The sequence below is a fragment of the Trachurus japonicus genome, chromosome 19 (assembly GCF_045865225.1).
Source record: "Trachurus japonicus isolate A0001 chromosome 19, Traja_1.0".
In the NCBI taxonomy this organism is placed as follows: Eukaryota; Metazoa; Chordata; class Actinopteri; order Carangiformes; family Carangidae; genus Trachurus; species Trachurus japonicus.
This window is the reverse complement of record NC_140925.1, coordinates 16,841,938-16,865,245: the sequence shown is the minus strand read 5'-3', so window position 1 is coordinate 16,865,245 and position 23,308 is coordinate 16,841,938. Positions and strand designations below refer to the sequence as shown.

Genomic DNA, 23,308 nt, shown 5'->3' with positions numbered 1-23,308 from the left:
GACCAAACTACAACTCGTCGCCCTATTAAAATAATGGCCTAAGTCATTTTTTGACGAAAATGAGTTTTTGGCCTAAATCATCTCCTGATAATGCTGGCCACCTCTGGTAAAAAAATCTTAATCCTTAGTTGAGAGGATCATGCTTTTTATGTCCTATAAGACAATGGCCTATGTCAAGAGGGTGACTTAGGCCATTTTATTCTTGGCCTAAGTCAAAACTTTTTGATTCTTTGGGATAAAATGTCTGACTTGGGCAATTTAACGCTTGTGTGGTTTTAGCTTCCTGCATACACTGGTACTTTACTGAGTTGAAATTGAACATTTTAAACTCAAAAATTTCAAGTAAAATAAACATGTAACATCTAACTTATACTTATTATCCCCTATTACATGGCTTACGACTTTCATCGATTCATAAATTGCATCATTTAGTGAATCTGCAAGTCTGATCACTTCTCCGCTGTTTTGTTAAAGCAGAAGTAAGCGATCCGGTCGTTTTGGCTAACTTTCTGTCAGGGGATGGAGTTAGCAGCCCCCGCCCTCGTCATGGATCTATTGGTCCTCGTCCCTACGTCACTACATTCACGCACATCCCTTGGCTGCACACACAGAGAGGACCGCCCCTTTATGCCGTTCTCTCTCCTCATTGGATAAAGGTTGTAGGATACAAGGAAAGTTTTCTTCTCGGCTCAGAGCAGAGCAGAGTGACTGACAGACCCGTGTTTCAGACCAAACACTCTATGTAAGTGATTGCTGTTGGAAGATATAACTATTTAAGACTTATATTAACACAAATATTCCGCTTACTTCTGCTTTAACATCCCTCCTGGTCGTGTGCATTTGTTTTCAACGAAGCCTTTGATAATCAATCAGTGGATCGATGGATTATCACATACATATTACGATTCAGTACCTGGGATGAGAATCAGCACCTCTAACTGTACGTTCACACCAAAAGCTTCCAAAGCGTCAAAAACGCCGGAAGTCAATTCATTTTCAATGAGCGCCTGGCGACACTGAGCGTTCAAAGCGTCAACAGGCGTTGCCGCGCTTCCAGAGCGTCCAAAGCTTCCAAAGCGTCCAAAGCGTCACCAGACGAGAAGTTGAGCCAGGTTTAACTTTAGGGTAATTAGCTATGACGCGGTTAAGCGGCAACCGGCGGCAGCCTGTCAGAATAGAGATGTCCGTCAGCTGCCTTTTTTTTCTTTTTTTTGTATTTCGGCTCCCCAATGGCCAGCGCGATCGAACTTTGACGTCAGTCACCTGACGAGCGGCCAAAGCGGCTGAAAATATTTGCAGTTTTGGAAGCTGTCTTGTCTGACGCCCACCCTCGAGCGTTTTTGACGCTTTGGAAGCTTTTGGTGTGAACGTACAGTAAATCCAAGGCCGTGGTTCTCAACCTCCAGGTCGGGGGAGAGTTTCTGCCTCAAATGGAGGAGTTTAAGGCCCTGCCCCACTTTACCCACTTCCACTTGATTTTGACCCAAGCACTCAGTTTTGCACATTCTCATGTAGGGGTAGTGTGTCCTAATTATTTCAAGAGCGAGGGAAAGTGCTCCTACGTCGTAGGAGTGGTGTCCCATTGCGTAGGGTACGATCTTTACTTCTAACACTTCTATCTTCATCGTCAAGGGGAATCTCCCTTTGAAGGCCACTCAGAACCAAGTGCTAGTGTTAAGGGAAGAGAAATGGGATTGGGCCTAAGTATCTTGGGGTCTTGTTCATGAGTAAGGATGGACTGCGAGATTGACAGGCAGGTCGGTGCAGCAGCTGCAGTAATGCGGTCGTGGTATTGGTCTGTTGTGGTAAAGAAGGTCTTGATTTACCAGTCCATCTACGTTCCCACACTCACCTATGGTCATGAACTTTGGGTCATGATCGAAAGAACAAGATCCAGGATACAAGCGGCCGAAATGAGTTTCCTCCGCAGGGTGGCGGGGCTCTCCCTTAGAGATAGGGTGAGGAGTTCTGTCACGCACCTGTATAGGATGCCCCCTGGACGCCTCCCTAAAGAGGTGTTATGGCCATGCCCCCCCCAGAAGGAGACCCTGAGGAAGACCCAGGACACACTGTAGTGACTATGTCACTCGGCTGGCCTGGGAACACATTGGTATCCTCCCGGAAGAGCTAGAGGAAGTGTCTGGGGAGAGGGAAGTCTGGGCCATCGAATTTCAAGTCCAAAAGATTTTGTTTACTAGGTGTTTTCTGCTCTTAAACGTGCCAACCAGGTCGTTTTTGACCCTAATACCACACAGGAGTTAATTTAACTCAGGGTAATTTCAGTTTTGAGTTTGTACTATGGAATGTTAGGGCAGTTTAAGCCAGGTTTAACTTTGCCTAAGTCACCCGAAAATGTTCGGAAAATGGCCTAAGTCACTTTATTCTTTAATGTTACATAATTAACACACAACGTTCTATGTATGTCAATAGTCATCCACTGTCAAGGCCTTTTTGATTGAAATGATTAATAAATATCATATGCTCTGAATTTGGCAAAGTTTTTTGTGTTTTCCCGAAAACTTGAAAAAATGACTTAGGCCATTATTTTAATAGGGTGACGAACTGATTAACCATTTAGCTTTTATTTTGAAGGTCTAGCTACTAGGCCTAGGCCTACTTAGTTCTGGTAAATTGATCCATGTCTCTCCTTAAAGTCATTGCACAGTAGAAGCATATTGAATTGAATTGAATTGTATTGATCCGCAGAGAGGGGACATCTGTTTGTCCCAGCACCACATAACAACAAAAGGTAAAAAAAAAAAAAAAAACACACAGTAGCTAGTCCTAGGCATAGAAATAAACAGATAATAATATTTTTTTTTAAAACTCCTTGGCACACACACATCATTCATTGAAAATAAGCACACAAGTCTAGGCCAATAGCTATCATTTTGAAAAGCTTGGCTACCTGTCCAGTTTTGATGTGCAGTAGGCTACCACCACCAGGCTCAACAACAAGGCCTAGCCTACTGGACAACTGCAATCATCTCATGACAATTCAGTCAGGTTAAGGAACAATCAACAAAGAATCAGTAAACAAACACTTTAAAATGACATCAATTCAATCGATCAAGTGAACCAACCCATGCTTTTAATCTAGGCTATTTTAATTTAAACATTTTAACCAGTAAAAATGAGTGGGAAACTAATGTGGCAGCTGACTGCTGCCAGGACAGGCAAAAGACTACACAGGTGTTTAGCTGGGGGTCTCTTGCTCTCTCTCTATTGCCACTAGCTGACCCCATATACATTCTTAAAAAAGAAATACACAAAAGAGGCTACACATGACTATAATGAAAATGAACAATTGTGTCCCCTCTCTTCCTCTGGCAGCTGGTTTTGCTCAAGGTTTCTGCCTCTGACAAGAAAGTTTTTCTTACCACTGTTGCCAGGTGCACTTGTGCTTGGTGTGAACTTTTGTTGCTGTAAATAATATTATAATATTATGAAGACAAGGTCTACTCTAGACCTTTATTTGTACAGTGCCTTGAAATTCTGCTGTGAATTGGCAATGCCTAAAAAATGACTTGACTTTAAGGTTTATTAAAGTCCTTGGAATACTCTGGGCTTGCTTCACATTCATTTTTTATGTTTCCTATAACATGCCTACTTTAAAGACTTAGTAGCCTAGTAGTAGCTAGACATTAATAAAATGCACAGTTTGGAGATAGCACCTAATAGCTTAAGACATTCGATTTAATTTAAAATTCACAATTTGCACTTGATCCCAATGATTTTGCTCTGAGGTCTTGAGTTTCAAGATACTCAGTCTGGGTGATGATCATTTATTAATGGTGTCCAACAGGAATTCATGAGATGACACATCCTGCATTCATGAGCTCATGACTCTGTGGCACCTGGTCCTTCCCCATAACGAGCCACCCTCCACCAGCCTCGTCACTGTGGAGCTGCTGTGTCTGTGTGTGTCTGTGTGTGGTCATCAGCTGATGGATAAAAGCGGGTTTCCCCGCCCTTGCTCTCTACGTAACATGCGGCACATCGATAGTGGCAAATGGAGCGCAGCCACTATCTCCACTGACCTGGATTGAACAGGGTCTGATTCGCGCTCAGCTGAGGAGGAGACGCCACCGCAGGTAACTCAGGCTTCTTATCTCTACAATTATATCCTCCGTGCATTTAATACAGGGCTGTCTGTCATGTGATTACAGCGTTGGCTTCACTGCGATCAACATTATCTGGAGAAAAGTAGCCTAATTGTTCGTTCTTTATTCAAAATGACAGTCGGGGCGCACATGCAGAAGTAAACCATGTTAACAGTCGTGTCGCGATAGGCTGTCGGAACAAGCCAGGACCTGTCGTCACTACAGAAAATAGCAATCTGATGCTCCGCTCCCACACCGCCCACTCTCATATGTCATCCAGAGCTGGAGGATGGAAGGAAAGTCTGGGCTATAGGTGGCAGATGAATCTCCTGCTTTGATTTCTGTGCCCGCGCAGATGGAGTCGGGACCGGGAGGCCGAGGATGCCCGTCACCGCTGCTCCTGCAGCCGAGGAGTTGCAGGAAGAGTACCGGCCTGCTGGAGAGTTCCCTGTGATCGGATCGCTCTCTCCTGCTCCTGGACTGTTTGAGTCTCCACCAACGTGTTCACTAAAATCTCTGCTGAGAGCGTCTTAACTCTACATGGACCCGCAGGGCGCAGGGAAGGGGGGAGCGGGGGCCTCCGGGGGAGAGCAGAGCTTTACAACTCAAGTGTAACTCCACTAAGGCTCATGGTGAGTTCCTTCTGCCATTCATCATTATAACTACTACACTGACTATCCTATGTATGTGTGTGTGCAGGTGATCTGTGACGACGAGGCCTAGCCTACATGAATGTGTTTTTTACCACAGTGTTTAGAGTGGTATCATAAAAATAATATCACCATTCAGCTACCATCAGCCTTAGTTAAAAATGTGTGATATTGGTTTGTAAAATTGTTATAAGATAAGATGTACAGTAACTATCATCAGGTTACAGTGAATGCAATATTCCAGTCTAGGGGCGTTTTAAGTCAGCTGTTTCTCAGGTAGGCTACATGTCATTAAGGGGTTGAATACTGTTGAAATCAAACAGTTGGACACAGCGAGAGCATAAATGCACTCTTGTGTCCTCAGCACAGAGCAGTCTTCTAATACTGAGATTGAGAAGTGAGGTTGGATGACATTAGTTGAAACTGTTGGCCGCTGCAGGCTCAGTGCAGCTTGCAAAGCTAGAGGTCTTCAAACAGGGCCGCATCAATGCACAAAAGGGGCCCAGGGGCAAAAATAAGCCGTGGCCCCCTTGCTTATCTCCCAGTGTCTCCAATCTTCTGTGCATTAGCAGTAGCTTGTGGTATTTTGACTAATGTGATATTACATGATGAAATCAAATTAATGGCCAGGCAGAGCACCACACAGCCTTTGCAAAACAGCTGTATTTGTGTGGCTTGTGTAAGACTTGAGAAAAGAAAAATAATGGTGATGCTCCTTTTTTTTTCTACATCCACACATCCACACAACCACACCAATCACAGAATAACGCCTCAATTGTCCACTCTTCTTGGTTTTTAATCTTGTCTTGCTTTCATAGGTGCTAGCATCACACTAATATTTGCGAGTTTCAAAGCACAAAACAACTAGGCCTACCAAACTGGCATTTCTGTATTTTCATATCTAGTAGCCTATACTCTACAGTAAGTTAATATCATCTGATGTATTGGGCAGCCTCAAGTTATCATTCAGTACAATAATCCTCGTTTCCCATCATGTCTCTCTATTATGAAACTATACCAGACAGGTCTGGATCCATAATCGCCTCTAGTTATACCCAAGTCATAACTGAGTGCATATCATGGTGTCTTTTATTGTAGTATCTATTGTTATTGTAATGATTATGATTATTTTGTGTCTATTCTGTAATGTCTTTGGTTTGTGTTATGTGCTGATGGTTCCCGCTTCGAGGAGTCTAATTTCCCCCCTGACGACAATAAAGAAGCCTTATTATCTGTCTGTCTTTAACAACAGATTTAGCTGTATAAAATAAATCAGGCTTTGTAATCGATGTTACCAGTCAATTAAAGAACGCCTTGACCTGCCTCAACTCATCTCCAGGACATCCCTCATACTGATGAAATGTGTTTGATGCACTCAAGATCGATAATCCTCAAGACTGCTTTATTTAGCTTGTGCATCTCCTAGAAATAGAGAAATAGGTGCCAGGAAAGGAAAACCAATTGACAGTAAGACATCTCTCATCTTCTGTGGATTAATACAACCGACGAGTGCTTTCAACTTTCAACATTTCAAACGTATTATAGGACTATTCTTGAAATAAACTTTGATCTGTAAGACTTGTGAGCCGATAAACGCAGCTGAAAAGATCCTCTTTACAAGAAAGCACAGACATCAAGTCCAGAACAAAGAAGCCTTATTACAAAATCTTACGTCTTGACACGGAGCGTGGTCGATCATCTGAGATAAGTGGAGTGTAGAGCGCACGCTGATCTCTGCTGCTGTGTGTGCATGCCCGTGTTTTCTCATTTTATGGGAACTGCAAAGGATTTATTCAGTCATGCTCTGTCCAATAGATGGCTTGTTCAGTGGAGCATGATGAGAGCGCATGCTGTCCCGGAGAGAGAGAGATGAGAGGAGGAAGACATGACAGTGTCTCTAAAATACAAGGCCTTGGAACACAAAGGAAAAGCGAGTTGACGCTGTCGTAAAGACGGAGCCAAGTTAGCTCTTGATTTCTGCCTCCACAGGAATCTTCAGCTTGAATTATGCACATGTAAGAGTGTGTTCCAGAGAAAGAAAGGAGAGGGCCGAACTGTTGGTTGCCTCTTAACGCAGAAGGAATGCTAGACCTGTCCAGGGGATGCATGTCACTTACTGTATATGAGTCACTTTCTCTAAGCTTCCTTCACAGTCATCTGAGCATGGCTGAAGAATATTAATGCACATACATTTAACTTAAATCAGTGATTCCCATGACAGAAAATGTATATGTTGGTAACCTCATGGATTGGCTATCACCTGACTAAATTTATCTTGTAGTCAAAAGAGTTGGTTAAATTAAGTCTTTGACAAATTGTGAAATAATGGTTATTAACAGCATCTGGCTGGTATTGTTTTCATAATGCGTGAATGTGGCTGGCTTTGCCTTTACATAAATCTTTGAAGACAGTTGTAAGTGATTTGATTGAAGACACTAATGCAATGCAAGTGAGTGGTCTGTGACTCTAGCTGACAAACATATAAACTGTTTTCATGAGTTAAGAGCTCAGACATACTCTCAGGATGTCTTTTGTGAGTGCCTCGCCTCAGGTCATTCACAGAACCTCTCCTGGATTCAGGTCTGTGCTCTGACTGGGCCACTTCAGAGGGTGGATTTCTTTCTTTCCTTCTTTTTTGGCACTGTGGCAGGTTTTTGTTTTGATGTTTAGGGTCATTGTCCTGCTCCTGCGGTATCACCTAGAGACATTGTTCTGTAAGAGAACTTGATAAACTTAGGAATTAATTTCCTCTTGATGATGGTGAGCATTTGGAGAGCAGGAGCCCATGGCGGGACACAGTGCTCTATCCCAATGTTTTTCAACCTTGGGGTCGGGACCCCACGTGGGGTCGCCTGGAATTCAAATGGGGTCTCCTGAAATGTCTAGTAACTGATTAAAAAGAATTACTGATTCAATTTTTTAAAACTAATTATTATAGATTAAGACACCACACACAATCTTAAACAACTGTGTCCTATACTTTCACTTTCTCGAATATAAATCGAGCTCAAATAAAATGCAACATAAAAAAATATCTGAGCTGGCGCATCTTGATTGACGGCCAGAAATTGTCACCAGATATTTGTGATGTCAAAATGGGGCCATGAGCCAAAAAAGGTTGGGAACCACTGCTCTATCCAATCATGAGCCTACTAGGCTTCAGTGATTACTTTACTCTGAGTTTTTTTTTGTTATATTACTGATCATTCTTTTTGCTTTTGGATTTGTCTTAGCTGGGTGCCCAAGAGCGGCCACAGAGCTAAACCATTTTCATTATAGACAGCTTGTCTGACAGTGGACTGATCAATGTATAAACTCTTTGAGATGACTTTTTAATCTGTACAGCTTTATGCAAAAATGAACAATTCTTGATCCTAAATCTGCTAAGATTTATTCTTTTGTGAGGTATGCTTAATATAAGCAGATACGTCACTAAAATGCACAGGGTTTGTTTTTCCAGTGACCCTGGTTGCTATGTCAGGAGGTTTCATTGACGCACTCATACTGAAAGACGCTCGAGGGCTCTGGAAACATGCAGCGCAGTATGAGCTCCGGCAGCATGTCCCCAGGCTTCATGTAGTCATTCTGACTACAGCACGAGTGATGCTACGAATCCCGATGGTGCAGCAGCACTGTCCGTGTGCAGGGAGGAAACATGATTTCTTTATTTTTACATGCATGTATGAAGCTCTTTGGTTCTAACAGTATGTGAATGTGCAGATTGTGACGTGTGACATGATGTGTATACAGCACAAGCAGCATGTTAGCAGAGCAGCAGCCAGTGGACGGTGAAGAAAAGACTCACTTGTTAATGAGTGAAGTTTTATGGCCATGAGCAAAAAGACTGGAGGTGGATGTTGTGGAGGCGGTTGCAGGGACAGATAGCGGTGACATCTGATTGGTTGCCAGACACCTAGAGTGGGTTGAGAGAGGGAGAAATTGTGATTGAACTTCCACTGAGCTTCATCGTTAAAGCTTAAAGGCATAATCACCATAATCCCTATAGTCATAGGCGTAGGTTCATTACCTTTAATTATCGGTGCATGTTGTTTTGAGATCAGCGGGGCAGAGACGTGAGCTGCTCAGTGAACACAATGGAGAATGGTGAATGGTACAGGTCCCCTGTCCCTCTAAACTCATTAAATACACAATCCAACAACTCCAAAACACTCTCATGGACAAGTTGTGACCTGCACATTCACCACACTATGAAATAACCACATATAATTATGTAACATTACGACATATGAAGCAAATACTCTGAACTACTTGCACTTTTGAAATCACTCCGCCCACAGCCATGTCTGGAATGTAGTTCCGGCTATGCATTTGCCTCGAAAACAATTCTCTCTCTCTCGTAATGTTACATTATTATTTCAAAGTGTGGTGAATGTGCAAGTCACAACTTGGCAATGAGAGTGTTTTGGAGTTGTTGGATTGTGTATTTGATGAGTTTTGAGGGACAGGGGACGTGTACCATTCACCTCCATTGTGTTCGCTGAGCAGCTTGCGTCTCTGCCCCGCAGAGACATGCACCAATAATTAAAGGTAATGAACCTACCCCTATGATTATAGAGATTATGGCAATAGGCGAATTTGTCAAAATGTTGAGCTATCCCTTTAACACACAGTCACTGTAAATAAAGCATGCAAAAATATAGTGGTACAAGAGTCTTACTTTGCATTTACTTCACACCCATGAACCATTTTACACTTTGCACACGCGAGAACATGGGCTTTAACCAGTGTGGTAAACGCTGCGATGATGTCAAGGATGAATGGATGATCAGGGAGCTTTAGATGTGTTTGTAGGTGTGTGTCTAAATTATGGAACGTGCTAGGTTGGCAGGCTACGCTACACACTCTGATTCCACTTAACACATATGCAGTGAGTGAATATATCTTGTCTCATCATCAGCAAAAAACAAAACATGTGTCCCAAACTGTTTAAACTGTTCCTTGAAACTGAATGATGTAGGCAGACAAATGCACCACACAACATACAGGACCATCTGGACACTTTTTTGCAAAAACAGTTGGCAACACTAAAGCAGTCCAGCTCATTCAGCATTGTTTTGTTTTTTTTCTTTCATTGGACAATGGCATAATGTTGCTTTATGTGACAGGGTGATTTATTCTCAGTTCTTGTGGAAAAGAAGAGATTAAGCAATGACTTTATAAAACACACTGTATTGTCCTCTTTGTAAATATTCACAGGATTTGAAGAGAGTGTTGTCATTCCCACCATACCCTGGGGATTACCTGCATCCAGTGGTGTATGCCTGCACTGCAGTCATGCTGCTCTGTCTGCTAGTCTCCATCATGACCTATATTGTCCATCACAGGTGAGAGGAACATTTGTTAAAGGATGGTTTCACATTTTTAAAGTCTTAATATGTTAATACAACAGTGTTTATATGTATATTAAAAATGTAAAGGTCTCAGTATATGGATAATCTTATATCTGATAATAGTCATAACAATAAACTTGATTTACATAGTAATGCAAGTGGTTTATAAAAGGCAAAAGAATAGGGGAAGTAAAAACAATAAAATAAAAACATGGGGAGAAATGAACAGGAATAAAACAGTAAAAAAAAACAACAACCTGTGTCTGAGTCCAGCTCAGGCAGACAGTCCTGTAGTGAGGCTCTAATAGCTCTATTAGCGAAAGCACCATCACCTTGTGTCTCAGACTGCAGCAGGGCTCCATCAGTGGATCTTAGTGGTGGAGAGGCCACATACAAGGTCAATAAATCAGATGGGTGTTTAGGAGAAAGGCTGCTAAAGGCCTGAAAGGTTAGCAATGATATCTTTAAATCTAAATCTATCCAGGGAGCTGATACAAGTACAGGGGTGGTGTGGTCTCTGCAGCAACATTGTGTACCACACAGAGAGAGGGGCAGCCTTGGCTGATACCTGAGTAGGTGCATTACAGTGCTGAAGCTGAGCGAGGAAAGCTTGAACAACATTTTGTGAATCAGCAATTGTTGAACAAGGCCCATTATTGAGACACATGAGTTTGAGACAACTTAATAATGTTTGCCAGACACTAAGATGAGACCTCAGATTTATCATTGTTAAACTGAAGGATGATCTTGTGTTTAATAAGCTGCTAAAATATGTGGGTTTGAAGGGCATGTATAACTGAGTATTGTCAGCAAAACAAATTAAGCCCTTATTAATTCAAATGAATAGTGATGTTGGAATTGTATTGTATTTCCTAGCTTCTGAATTATTTCCATATACAGCTGTACAGTTGATTTGAGTCACTTCTCAATGGCAAATGTGACACTTCAGCATACAGTATGCTATATTAATTCATTCATCATTCATTATTCATGCTTAATTGTTAACTTTGAACTCTGTTCATATTTTGCAGTGTGATCCGCATCAGCAGGAATGGCTGGCACACGCTCCTCAACTTCCTCTTTCACACAGGACTTACATTTGGAGTTTTTGCCGGGGGCATCAACCAGATCAACCTCCCTTTTGTGTGTCAGATTGTAAGTTTTTTTTTCTCCCCCCTACTTTTTAAGAGTGCTGATATTTTTAGGATGCCAGCACAATATGATGGTCCTGAGAGAGCTGGAGGCCTCTTCGGTTGTTAGTCAGGCACTTCCTGTCAGTCCTGAGGTCACTGACAAATGGGTCTCAAATAAGATACTACCAAACAAGGCTGGGCCCTGCTTCTCTGGTCAGGTCCTCCATGTTTCCCTGCTCAGTAGTAAAAAAGAGCTTACTTCGTATTCTATTGCTTTTATCCATTACTAAAACCATTAATTTACATCTAGCCATCCTGTATTTTTTTTAAGGAAATCCTGTCAATAATATTCAGTTGCCTATCAAACAGGAGATCCCTACTTATGATAAAACTGGGGTCAATAATAACATTAGATGGGAATAACGGCGTTATAAAATAATGGTGTTACTAACGTCACTACTTTTTTCAGTAGCTAACGAGTATGGTAATCAAAATGTTTCCCCCGTTATAACGCTGTTGACATTACTGTTAAAATGCGCCGTTACTTGACTCAAGAAGTCACAAAATTATACACCCACACCCGTTATAGTGTACATTATATACACATTATTTCAGTTCATGAACTAGTCGGGAAAAAAAACAACTCACTCAGTATTCCTCCTCCGCACAGGCAGGCTTATGGTTAGGTGGATAGGGGGACAAGTCCAAGTAATTTGACATAATATGAGCATTTTATTAGATTTTCCTGGTAATTAGTTACTTTTATAATGTAGTAATTCAGTAACTAACTCAGTTACTTTTTGGGGAAAGTAACTAGTATCCATAACGTAATGTGTCCAACACTGGTTAGAAACATGCTACTTGCTCCTGACAGTGGTCTTTCTTTATTTCTGGTACCTTGGCGGAGCAGAGAGATCAGAGTTAGCTGTAGAATAGAGTGCATCAGTGCAAGAGGAATTTCATAAAACAAAATAAAGTTGGTTCAGTGGACATACTGCAATATATTTCTCTTTCTATTCAGTTAGCAGCATGACTCAAAGATAAAAGGATAGGACACAGGATGTGGCATGATGATTACCCATCTCATACTCATGTGTTGCTTTTGGTAATGTCTATCTGCATCTTTACCTGTTAGGTTGGCATCGTGCTCCACTATGCCTCTTTGTCTACCATGATGTGGCTGACGTTCACGGCGAGGAACATCTGCAAAGACGTCTCCAAAGACCCTCTAAAGACCCAGGACAAGAACGGGCTGGCCCAGACTCGCACCAAACCAACCATCCTCAGGTAAGCTGCAAGAAAGTAAGTAGATGTTAATGCATGCAGTGGTACATTGTTCTTATAAAATCTCTGGACAATACAGTGTAACTGAATCAAAACTGCCTTTCCCGGTTCCGTCAACAAGCAGTAAGCTGCTTTTCAAAAAATGAAAGGGGAGCGTGATGAAAGACAGCTTAAAGATATTAAACTCTGTCACATACAGAAAGGATTGCAGCAGAGATGCTCCTGTCCTTGGATGTCCTTCTCTCCTGCTGATTTCCAGAAACCAAATGCTGAAGCGCTAAGCCAACTCATCCGTATTCAGTTCATCCTTGAGTGTCCTTCCTGAATCACAGACCTGCCAAAAGTCACAAAGAACAATACTCAGCCACCCGATGCTCCTACGTGCTCCTGCCCTGTCAGCAACCGATTAATCTCAGTGCACTATGACAGTGTGAAAAGCCCTAGAGGCAATCACTGTTAAATCACAGAGAATTTGAAATTGAACAAATCTTAGAACTAAGTTCTTTTTAATCAGTAGTATACAAGTCTATAATAATTTTACATCACACAGGCTATTGTTTGTAGCTGATCCTTCATGCAACAATGAATCAAGCTCCACTTCTAAAGTATTTAGAAGGGCATTTCATTTATTTGTTTGAAAATGTAATTTTAAATTGATAAATGCTTATTTTTACCCACTGAATAAATAATAATAATGTGAAATTCATAAAAATAAAAAAATCAACTGAAATCTCATTTGCAATGTTCTGAACCTTCCCTCAGGTGCTTCCTGTTTGCAGTTGAGCCTTGATCCCTCGTGTCTGGAACTTAAGTGGAAAATTGATTGGCTATAGATTAAAAAAGCTCACACCAGGCCAGAATGTCGAATAAACTCTCAGTAAACCTCTGTGATAATAATACTATGGTGTGGTATAGATCAGGGCAAGGGTATAACACTATTTGTAAAGCTCAGAGTTTTGAGGGCAAAAAGTTTGAGAATGACTGCTCAAACTCTAAGTGCCACCAAAGCAGCTTCTACAAAGTCCTGAATTCTAAAAATAGCTTGCACCAACAATTAAACGGTAACAACCCTACTGCTATGACTATAGGGATTATAGGCCAATTTGTCAAAATGTTGAACTTTTTTTATTCAGCTGGATTTTGTTTTGCCTGAATAGTGAACCTGCAAAATTTCAAAGCACTACTTGATATTTTTCACCATTTTTCTGCAGGTTTTATCTTATCAGTGACGGAATCCCTCTCATAATAGTTGGAGTCACAGCAGCGTTCGGCATGGATAACTATGGCAGCAGGGATGACGCTTTGTAGTGAGTACTTACTATTTCTGAGCACGCATTCACATTTTCATTCATGGTTACGTAAAAATAAAATGTAAAAATAAATGTTTCTGTGTCTTTGTGTCATTCTCAGCTGCTGGATGGCATGGGAACCAAGTCTTGGAGGTTTCTACGCCCCAATCACTCTTCTGGTCTTAGTCATGTCTGTGTACTTCTTGTGCACCTACATCCAGCTCAAACGTCACCCGGAGAGGAAGTACGAGCTGCGGATCTTGAATGAGGAGCAGCAGCAGTTGTCATCCAGTGAGTCAAACAATCACTGCCACCCTGACCCTGCTGGAACGTCTGGACCTGCCGGGGACTGTCCGCCCTTTGCCACCGGCGTGTCAGTCCTGGCCAACGAGCACTCGTTTAAATCTCAGCTCCGGGCGACAGCCTTCACTCTCTTTCTGTTCCTGGCTACGTGGGCTTTAGGGGGACTGGCGGTATCGCTGGGACACTTCTTGGATATGATATTCAGCTGCCTCTACGGGGCTTTCTGTGTCACTCTCGGACTCTTCCTTCTCATCCAGCACTGTGCCAAACGGGACGACGTGTGGCACCGCTGGTGGGCGTGCTGTCCGTCCAAGTCCAAGATGGAAGACAGCAACGGGGCCGGGCAGCAGCACCAGAGGCAGGGGCTCCATCAGCCCCACTGCCACCTCAACTCCCCGTGCTCGGGCAAGCAGCCGCTGCTCTCCCCTCACCTTATGCAGAGCGCTTACCACAAAATGACGCCGCCCCCCCAGAGCCCCTCGACGGACCACGCGGGGCCGTGCTGCGTGGCCGTGATGAGCCCCGTCAGCTCGGCCCCCATCTCCCCTCTGGCCGAGCCCATGCCCTCGCCCCGCCCGCAGTCGCTTCCTGACGAACTTCCCCGCCCCATCCTGCCCCTGCAGAGCTGCCTTAGTGACAGAACAAAGTCGCGCTCCTTCAACCGCCCCCGCCCGTGCCTCCAGGACTACCGCTCTCACATGGCCTCCACCAGCATGGACGGGAGCGTGCACAGCTCCCACCTGGACAGCCCTCGCGTGGCGCACCATCTCGAAGGCTCCCCGCTGGTTTCCAACAGCCCGCACCCAGACATCCAGCTCCCCTGCCTCAGCCCTCACTTGGATAAACAGCTGGCTTCCTGCCACAGCCTGCAACGCCAGACCTCCTGCCACAGCGTACAAGACTCCATGGCTTCCTGCCACAGCCACGCGCACAACATGCACGACAGCATCAGCTCCTGTCACAGCCTTCTCCTGCCTTCTCACGGGATCCACACCTGCCAGTGGCACATGTACAGTTCGGCCGATCACTCCTCCACCGCGAGCTGCTGCGAGAAACCCGACCCCTTCGCCTTGCAGTATCAGCAAGACCCCGACGCTTACAGCTGCATGTCAAAGACAACAGACAAGGGAAAGGATAACCTCTGCGAAGAGCCGGAGCAGAAGGGTTTCCCCAGAAACACTCTGCCTCGACGGCACACCGCCGTCAACCTGCGGGGCACCATCAGCAGAAACAGGAGCCTGCAGGAGGACAGCCTGTTCGGTTCGGACACCACGAGGAACATACGAACTGGCCCCTGGAGGAATGAAACCACTGTATAGCTTTCTTATTGTGCGTGTGCGAGACCTTACTGCAGACCCTGTGATCGGATCTCTCCTCAAGCGTCCGGGCCTCACTGCCTTCAGCTTTGCCCTTAAACCACAGGTTGAGTTTTCAGTGGGGCCTTTGTATCCCGAAGACCCTTCATGACAAAGTTATCTTTGTGTGGTACAAATTGTGTGTATTTATGAGGAATATTCGAGAGAGGTTCCATTGATATTGAATTGATTTCCTGCTCAATGCAGTTTAAAGGGGACATATTATGGAAATATCAAATTTTTTAAGGTTCTTTAACATATATTTGGGTGTTTGTCTTGCCTTCCAGCCCCCAAAATGTGAGACTTAAAAAGAAAATCTGAGCTGTTCCCTTCATTGTCTGACAATGATGTCATTAGTTTTTGAATTTGCATAATACCTCCCCTACCTGTGAGTACCAGTACCGGTAGAAAGGGCAGGGCAGGGCAAGCAGTGGCTCATTTGCATTTAAAGGGGCAGGCACTGAAAAAACAGCCATTTTGAACAGGGCTATTTTGCGGATGAAAAGAGCTGTGATGTTTGATCCTTGGGGTGTTTTGACCAAAGCTTGTCACAGACATGTCTTTAAGACTCCTGGGAACTATTTAAATTTGTGGAAAAGGGGCATAATGTGTCTCCTTTAAAGTTGCAGTCAGTAATTGAGGGCCACAGTAATGTAGTTGTTTGACCTGCACCAGCTCTAGCTGAGTCTTTTTTGTGTTGATTTTGTGTTTGCTCCCAGTGTTTGCATCAGTTGCTCCACTGTTCTCCTACAGTCCAAAGACAAGCAGGTCAGGCACACTGCTTAAAGGTCCTCACAGGATCAAAAGTATGAAGGGAAGTTTAATTATACATACTAGGAACTACATGGACCTGTTAAAAACCTGTATCCCTCCCTCTACCCTTGGCCAAGGAACTGGAGCTCTCAAGCTCATCCCAGTTGTTTTCCAATCACAGGAATTATGTTCACATTTTACTTGATGATAGAGAAACACAATAAATGAATCGTCTCTAAACTTCTCAAAGCCCTTTAGAAAGAAAAGAGGGAGAATCTGAAGCTTCAGAATCATCTGTCAAATGCTGCATGTGTCCTCAGTAGAGGTCTTCACAGGTTTGGACCTAATCCTAAACTGACCTGTGTTGGGGGGAAAGAGATGTGAATAGGCCTATAGATAATTACACCTGATCCAATCCAGTATTATGCAAAGAGGACGTATCACTGATTGCACCTTTAAATACTCGGATTGATCTGTTTTGACAAAGATCTATATTTGTTAATGTTATGTTCATAATGGCATTGTTCAGACACAATATCATTTTGAATATGAGTTACACAGGTGATTTTAATCATTGTGAGCATGTGTGTTTTTTTCATGTGCATGACTAGGTACATAGAGATGTGGCGTGTTGGTGCTATATGTATTTGTTATTATGGATCTCACCCTTGCAGAATTTTACATTTATGAATATCTTGATATAAAAAAAACATATTTATGATGTGTGAAGATTTTCTATGGAGACACTTTATGTATGCTGCCAAATAGAGTCAAATGGACTCTTGTCTGACAAATATTGCACTAGTATGTACCATAGCAACCCTCACTTGGTGGGATAATAATTCAAAAGAAAAGTGCAATGTGCTACGAAGCACAAACTCTGTGCAGTGCCAAAACTATGTGCCAGTTTTCACTGTGATGAGAACCTACACACAACTCATTCTCAGCATTGTTTGTAGCATCATACTAACTTGAACTCAGGTTTTTAAAAGTTCATTAGCAACTTTCGAGTTGTTCCAAAAAAAAAACAAACTTCCATACATTTTCTCCAGAGATGTGTTTACGGGTTAAGCCAGGCCTTAGTCAATAAATCAGGCTCATTTTCTGTCTCATGGAGCAGTTCGTTAAGTCTGGTTAAAGTTACCACGGAAACGTCTCCACTCAGACCAGCTTGGTTCTTGTGAGGTTAGCTTTCAGGTTTAGCTTCAGTTCAAGCCTAATCAGTGTTTCCCAGACATGAGCGCCCTCTCATGTGAGTCAAACAACAGTGGACGTCTCAACTTGACTCGGCCCTGCAGTCATGTCCTACGTTGTAGTGTATCAGCTTTGAGGCCTGAATATCACAGGCTTCTCTTTCTGCCCCAGTTTTTCTTTATTGTGAATTGATTCGTTCTATGCTTCATGCCTCATGTCTGGATTATATAGATATAATTTGACATAGTGGAAAATGAAAGAATAGATGTGACTCTTGTGTCTGTGCAGATCTGACTCCAGTAGGTGATCAACCTAGCTTAGCATAAGGACTGGAAATGAAAAGACAGCATACAGAGGGCTCGAAAACTAATCTCAAAGTAATCTCACCATATAATGCCCAACTGAAACCACAAGATTTTTTTTGTCGGTTCACAGATTAAAGATTTACATACGTCTGCATGTAGCACACAAACATGATGAATCACCTTATATTCCCAAAATGAAAGGGACTAAGCACATTTTCCATAATTTAACAGTAGAACTGTACCAGTTTTTTTTAGACATGAAGAAGACCAATCACATCAGAGCTCAGTAGCTTTATAGAACAGCTTCAACCTGTAAAGTTCACAGCCCTGATCCTTGATCTCAGAAAGAGCGGTCTCACTAAATAACGTTATAATACATCGCTCACCCAACTCCACAAAGGCCACTTCATCCACAGATTTAGACCATGTCACGTAAGGGATTATGTATGTTTCATATCTGAGCACACAGGGCTTTTTTCCAGCAATTATAAATCATTTTTTAGGGAAGATATATGTGTATATACAAAGATCTATTCTATCATTGTACCATATAAAAGGCCGAGTCCTTTCAGCAGCAGTCTGGGTCCTTGGCTGCTTGTCATCCTCGCTCTCTCCACTCACCACTCACTGTCTCTATCAGATAAAGCAGGAAAAACAAAATGAGAAAGTGAGAGACACTGTTAACTGTAGAATCATTCCTCTACATTATCATTTTGCTTTCAGTGCCATAGAGATGCAGTGAGGGAAATGGCCTTGATTTATTGAATGGTTCATTATTTTATCAACCTCAATCCTGGTTTACATTATTAGGTTTACTTCATCCAGATTCTTCATATTAAATCAAGCTTTTCTGAGCGTTCTTTATGAACCTCTCAGATTCAGGGCATTCAGTGGCATAATTGAAATTTCACTCATTATGCTTATGCTTACATTTTATTCTACTTTGAGGCCATAATGAGGCTGAAAGTGGAATACATTACTCTAGCTTCATATGGAAACTACCGTTACATCTGAGGAGGCGTGAGTCATATCACCGTTAGATATTGTAGGTTAAACACAGAAGTTCACTTATATGTCACCATATCCCAGTTTGCTCAACCATGTGATCATGAAACGACACTAACCTTCGGGCTGACGTTGATGACTGTGTACATGTGATGTGTTGTTGTGTCCCAGTGTTGCGACAGCTTTAAGCGTCTTCCCAGGCCACGAACAGAATCACCTGTTGTGTTGAAATGACACTGAAGGTTGCTGTCCAAACATGAGACCATTTTAATGTGGCTTCTTTTTTTTATTTGTCACGTCTATTGTGGATTTTCAACAGTGTAAAGAAACAAGTGAACACCTTGTAAGACAAAGCCAGTATATGAGCACTGTGTGTTGTCTGCACTAGAAATAAAGTTGTACTGTGAGCCAGTGTATGAGTCGATCTTCTCTCTTTGTGCAAGTTGGTAGACTGAAATTACATGTCATAAGTATTTTATAGCATGTTTATAGTGAGCTGGGATCAAAGCTGTGTATTTGTGTCATAATTATAAACGCATTTTATGGGCTGCATAAAGTAATTGATTACATTTATAGGAAAAACTTTATACACATCAATCTGTTCAATGAATTTTGTATGTATTTCCTGTAGCCTATGTTGTGCGTGTTCCACAGTACTCTATTTAATGTTATTTAATTGAACTTAGTGCAGAATTTTGTTAAGATTAACATTTGTCAGATTTTTACCAAGGTTACAGTATTTGCGTGTATTGTCATTATACATAGTTTAGACGTTTATGTTCCTCTAAGGATAAACTATGATTTTGGCGATGGAGTTTTCATAGCACCAACATCAGTTCATCTTTTTAATCTAACCAGCAGTTTAGTTTATCCAATAGGTTCCCTGCAAAACAATATTCTCTACAACTTAAGCTGTGCTTTGTTTTCCCACTAACAGACATAACTGAGATGTGTTATTATTTAGATGAAAGCAACCCAGTGCAGCCTCACAGACCTGCTGACATGGCTGTAGAACCGGTCCAGCAACATAAATGACAGGACAGTTGTTCAATAACATACCTGGAAAAGGTTCAAGAACGACATAGTAGATGTTTTCTTGCAGTGTCCAGTCATAGAAGCTAAAGGTTTATGAAAATATGTAATGATTTTGTTCAGAAAACAAGCCTGTCAATGACTTATATCCATATTTAACAAAGTGTAATGACTGCAATCCAGTAAGTAATTCTATTCTCTCTTCTATTGTAATCAGAGCCACAAACACATTCTGTGTCTGCATCATAGACTGCACAAAGATGGATGTCACCCACAGGTTTCTGAGGAGCAGCTTTGAGACTGAAATTTGAAACCTGACTGCACCTAACTTCCAGCTAATCCAAAAATGAGCAAAGAGGAGGTGGCGAGCGTGGAGCTGAGACTAGGGTCCATGCCAGTTTGTGCCATTCACACACTGAACCACCTGTCACTCAAAGAAACACACCCTCAATCATGCCCAACTTTGTGCCTTTGTGTAAAAATTAGAATAACCTCCCATCACAGCTGTGAATCCATGAACACAAACAAACACAAACACAAAAGCTGCTTTTCTCATGCTGACTCATCATATATGAAATCACATGTCACATACATGAAAACACCAAACAATTTGTGACTCATCATTTTCGGAGACTGAATACTACACTCTCACTGTCCAAGACCGAAAATCTGTGAGTAAAGGATGTGGTCGAAAAAATCAGCTGAGATGAAAAGCGTTCAGTCAACTCTTGTGTTTTTGTCTCAGCATTCCTAACGATGATAATGCTTTATGGAGAGGTCTCCTCCATCCATCCCTTCCCCCCGCACAGTCCTCTCCTCCACAGCCACAGGCCACTGGCCTGAATCTCTTCAGCAGCAGAGAAGTCAGAAAAATTATGCAGATGTCCCTGATGTGAACATGACCTATTTTGAAGCCCTACAGAAGCCTGCAGACCTGGCTGTCTTCCTGCTGTCCTGGCCTCTCGCCTGCACCTGCCTACACGACATGTTGCACACACATGGTTTAAGATTCAGCCTCTTAAAGCTATTATAGTTTTACAAACATATATTTCTATGTACGGTAATTATTGCAAATTTGCTTGACAAATGTCCAGTCTCTCCGCTACAGTGCCTCCCCTGTGGACATGCTGCTGCAATGTCTCTGTGCATTACAATATCTCTCTGGCTTGTTTTATTTCATTAAACGTTCACTATATATTATCAAAAAATGTTCACAATAAAAAAGTGGTCAGCTTATGCTCAGTGGTTTACTATTGCTTATTTTAGATGGATTCTCGGTGGATTGAAATATTACGGCAAAAGTAGGGACACAGGTCAGGTGCAGCGATCCCTGTCATTGTAGACTGGTCCTAAAGTGGGATGTCACCTCTTACAAGGAAAAAAGCCAAACCAAAACTGGTGCTGGAGGTGGAGCTATATCAAGTACAGTATAGTGTTGGGCTCACCTCCACACATAGCACTTGCTAAGGATCAACAGTCCCAGCTGTGAGAGGATACTCAGTGGCCCCCAGCTGTTGGAGCTCCCCCCAGAGAGATCACCTCCGTGCAACTGCAAATGCCTGGAAAGGAGAATCAGATTTGTTGTCTATGACTATGTGCCAACAAACAGTTCAGTAGGACTGTGGAAATGATACCAACATAGGGATCTTAAAGGGATAGTTCAACATTTTGGCAAATTGGCCCATTGCCATAATCCCTGTAGTCATAGCAGTAGGTTCGTTACCTTTATTTGTCGGTGCAAGCTATTTTTAGAACGGTGGAGCAGAGCCTCAAACTGCTCAGAGCTACGCTACGAGGCTAAAGGGATTTCTTGGTTTCCCTCAGCAAACTCATCAAATACACAATCCAACAACTCCAAAACGCTCTTGTGGACAAGTTGTGACCTGCACATTCACCACGCTATGAGATAATAACGGAACGTTACGAGGCGGAGTTGTTTTCGAGGTAAATGCAGAGACTGCTTGTTGAAAAACTGTGCATCTGCGGTTTTGCATGAATTTCCCTCGAAAACAACTGTCTTGTAACGTTCTGTTATTATCTCATAGCGTGGTGAATGTGCAGGTCACAACTTGTCCACGAGAGCGTTCTGGAGTTGTTGGATTGTGTATTTGAGGAGTTTGATGAGGGAAACCAAGAAATCCCATCAGCCTCTGTAGCGTAGCTGTGAGCAGCTCGGGGTTCTGCTCCACCGTTCTAAAAACAGCTTGCACCGACAATTAAAGGTAACGAACATACTGCTAAAACTACAGGGATTATGGCAATGGGCCAATTTGCCAAAATGTTGAACTATCCCTTTCAATCTTTTAGGAGAGTTCAATACTCACATGGGCAATGAAGGAGAAACCTGGAGGGGGGGGCAGTAGACTTGTCGTGAACCTGAGTAGTGCTGTTGGTGTACTTCTGTTAATAGACTGACCATAACCAACACTGTACAAGCCAAGGGTGGTTCATAAGTGAAGCAAGTATCAATAGTTTATGGCTGTTTGATCAGATCAGATCATTAGATCAGATCTGTGGCTCGATCACCATGTGAGTGAGTTAGATGAACCTAGTAACCTCAACCTAGTACTGAGATTGAACATCTGGCTGAGGCCTCTGCCAGTGAGACAGTGCACGCTGTAGTTGTAGGAATTAATATGGTGGTTCAATGATTCACTAGCTTTAGCTCTAGAGGAGCGGGCTGTTTGACAGCAAAATAGAGCTGTGCAACTTAAAAAAAAAAAAAAATCCTATGAATCCCATGAATTTAAAGTGGCTAGAACTTATTTTTGAGGATGACTTCATCCACAGCAGCACATCGCTGAGCTTTTGTGCTGCTTTTTTGCTCAAATGGAGGCACATTGATATGAACCTACTTTAAGTAACACATAGTAAGTCATACTACTTGTTGTATTGTGTCATAATTTGCACTCACGCTGCGGGTGCTGCATTGTGTCCACCTGTCTGGGCCACTGTAGTGGCTAAATGACTGAATATAACTTAGAGCAGACAGTGTGACAGCACAAGTGTAGTGGATTTCTGAGACTGTGTAGTATTTTCCCTCAGTGCACTGAACAAAGAAAATGGAGCTGCAGCGACTGGGAAAAATGTATGATGACATTATGAAATAAATAATATTGGGGGAAAAACCCAATTAAATCTGAGGGAAAACATTTTGCTGATTAGTTCATAACAGCTGCTGTACAGAATTAATGTGTGGCATGGATTTGAGACAGTTTTTAACAGTTTGTTCACTCAGTTAAAAGCCCAATGAAAAAGTTTCATATCAACCAGGAAATAGATTTAAGACAGGATCATGGGAGCAACATTTCAAAACATCTACTCAATCAGGAGAGTGTGTTGTTGTTGTTTTTTTTCTTTTACTGAGAAGATGAAAGTACAGTTCACCATTTTTAATTGTGTTCAACTCACCAAAATGTATAATAAATTATCTCTGTACTCCCCATATGATTAACAAATTACTCCCATATATTCTGTCATTTTAAAGCATGCACTAATCTATAACTATATTACATGGTACTTCTAATAGTCTTAATTGCACAATGTTTTTT

The 23,308-nt window shown here is 42.3% G+C and overlaps 1 protein-coding gene and 1 long non-coding RNA gene across 4 annotated transcripts; one reads left to right on the top strand and one right to left on the bottom strand.

Annotated features, from left to right (window-relative positions):
- The first annotated feature begins 3,854 nt into the window (after positions 1-3,854).
- Positions 3,855-15,729, top strand: adgra1a (adhesion G protein-coupled receptor A1a). The gene is made up of 7 exons (XM_085761548.1): positions 3,855-4,094; positions 4,459-4,735; positions 9,971-10,098; positions 11,136-11,259; positions 12,373-12,524; positions 13,733-13,828; positions 13,932-15,729. The coding sequence occupies exons 2-7, from the start codon at positions 4,733-4,735 to the stop codon at positions 15,430-15,432; spliced, it is 2,004 nt and encodes a 667-aa protein (XP_085617674.1). The 5' UTR covers positions 3,855-4,094; positions 4,459-4,732; the 3' UTR covers positions 15,433-15,729.
- Positions 10,014-22,245, bottom strand: LOC146967664 (uncharacterized). 3 transcript variants are annotated; one of them, XR_015034398.1, is made up of 5 exons: positions 22,082-22,245; positions 21,203-21,316; positions 18,268-18,353; positions 12,366-12,529; positions 10,014-10,080 (listed from the first exon to the last, which is right to left on the bottom strand). It is a non-coding gene; the product is annotated as an uncharacterized LOC146967664 (long non-coding RNA). The 3 variants fall into 3 exon arrangements; XR_015034399.1 differs by lacking the exons at positions 21,203-21,316; positions 22,082-22,245 and adding an exon at positions 18,845-18,936; XR_015034397.1 differs by lacking the exons at positions 10,014-10,080; positions 12,366-12,529 and having other exon boundaries at positions 17,628-18,353.
- Positions 22,246-23,308: the final 1,063 nt, after the last annotated feature.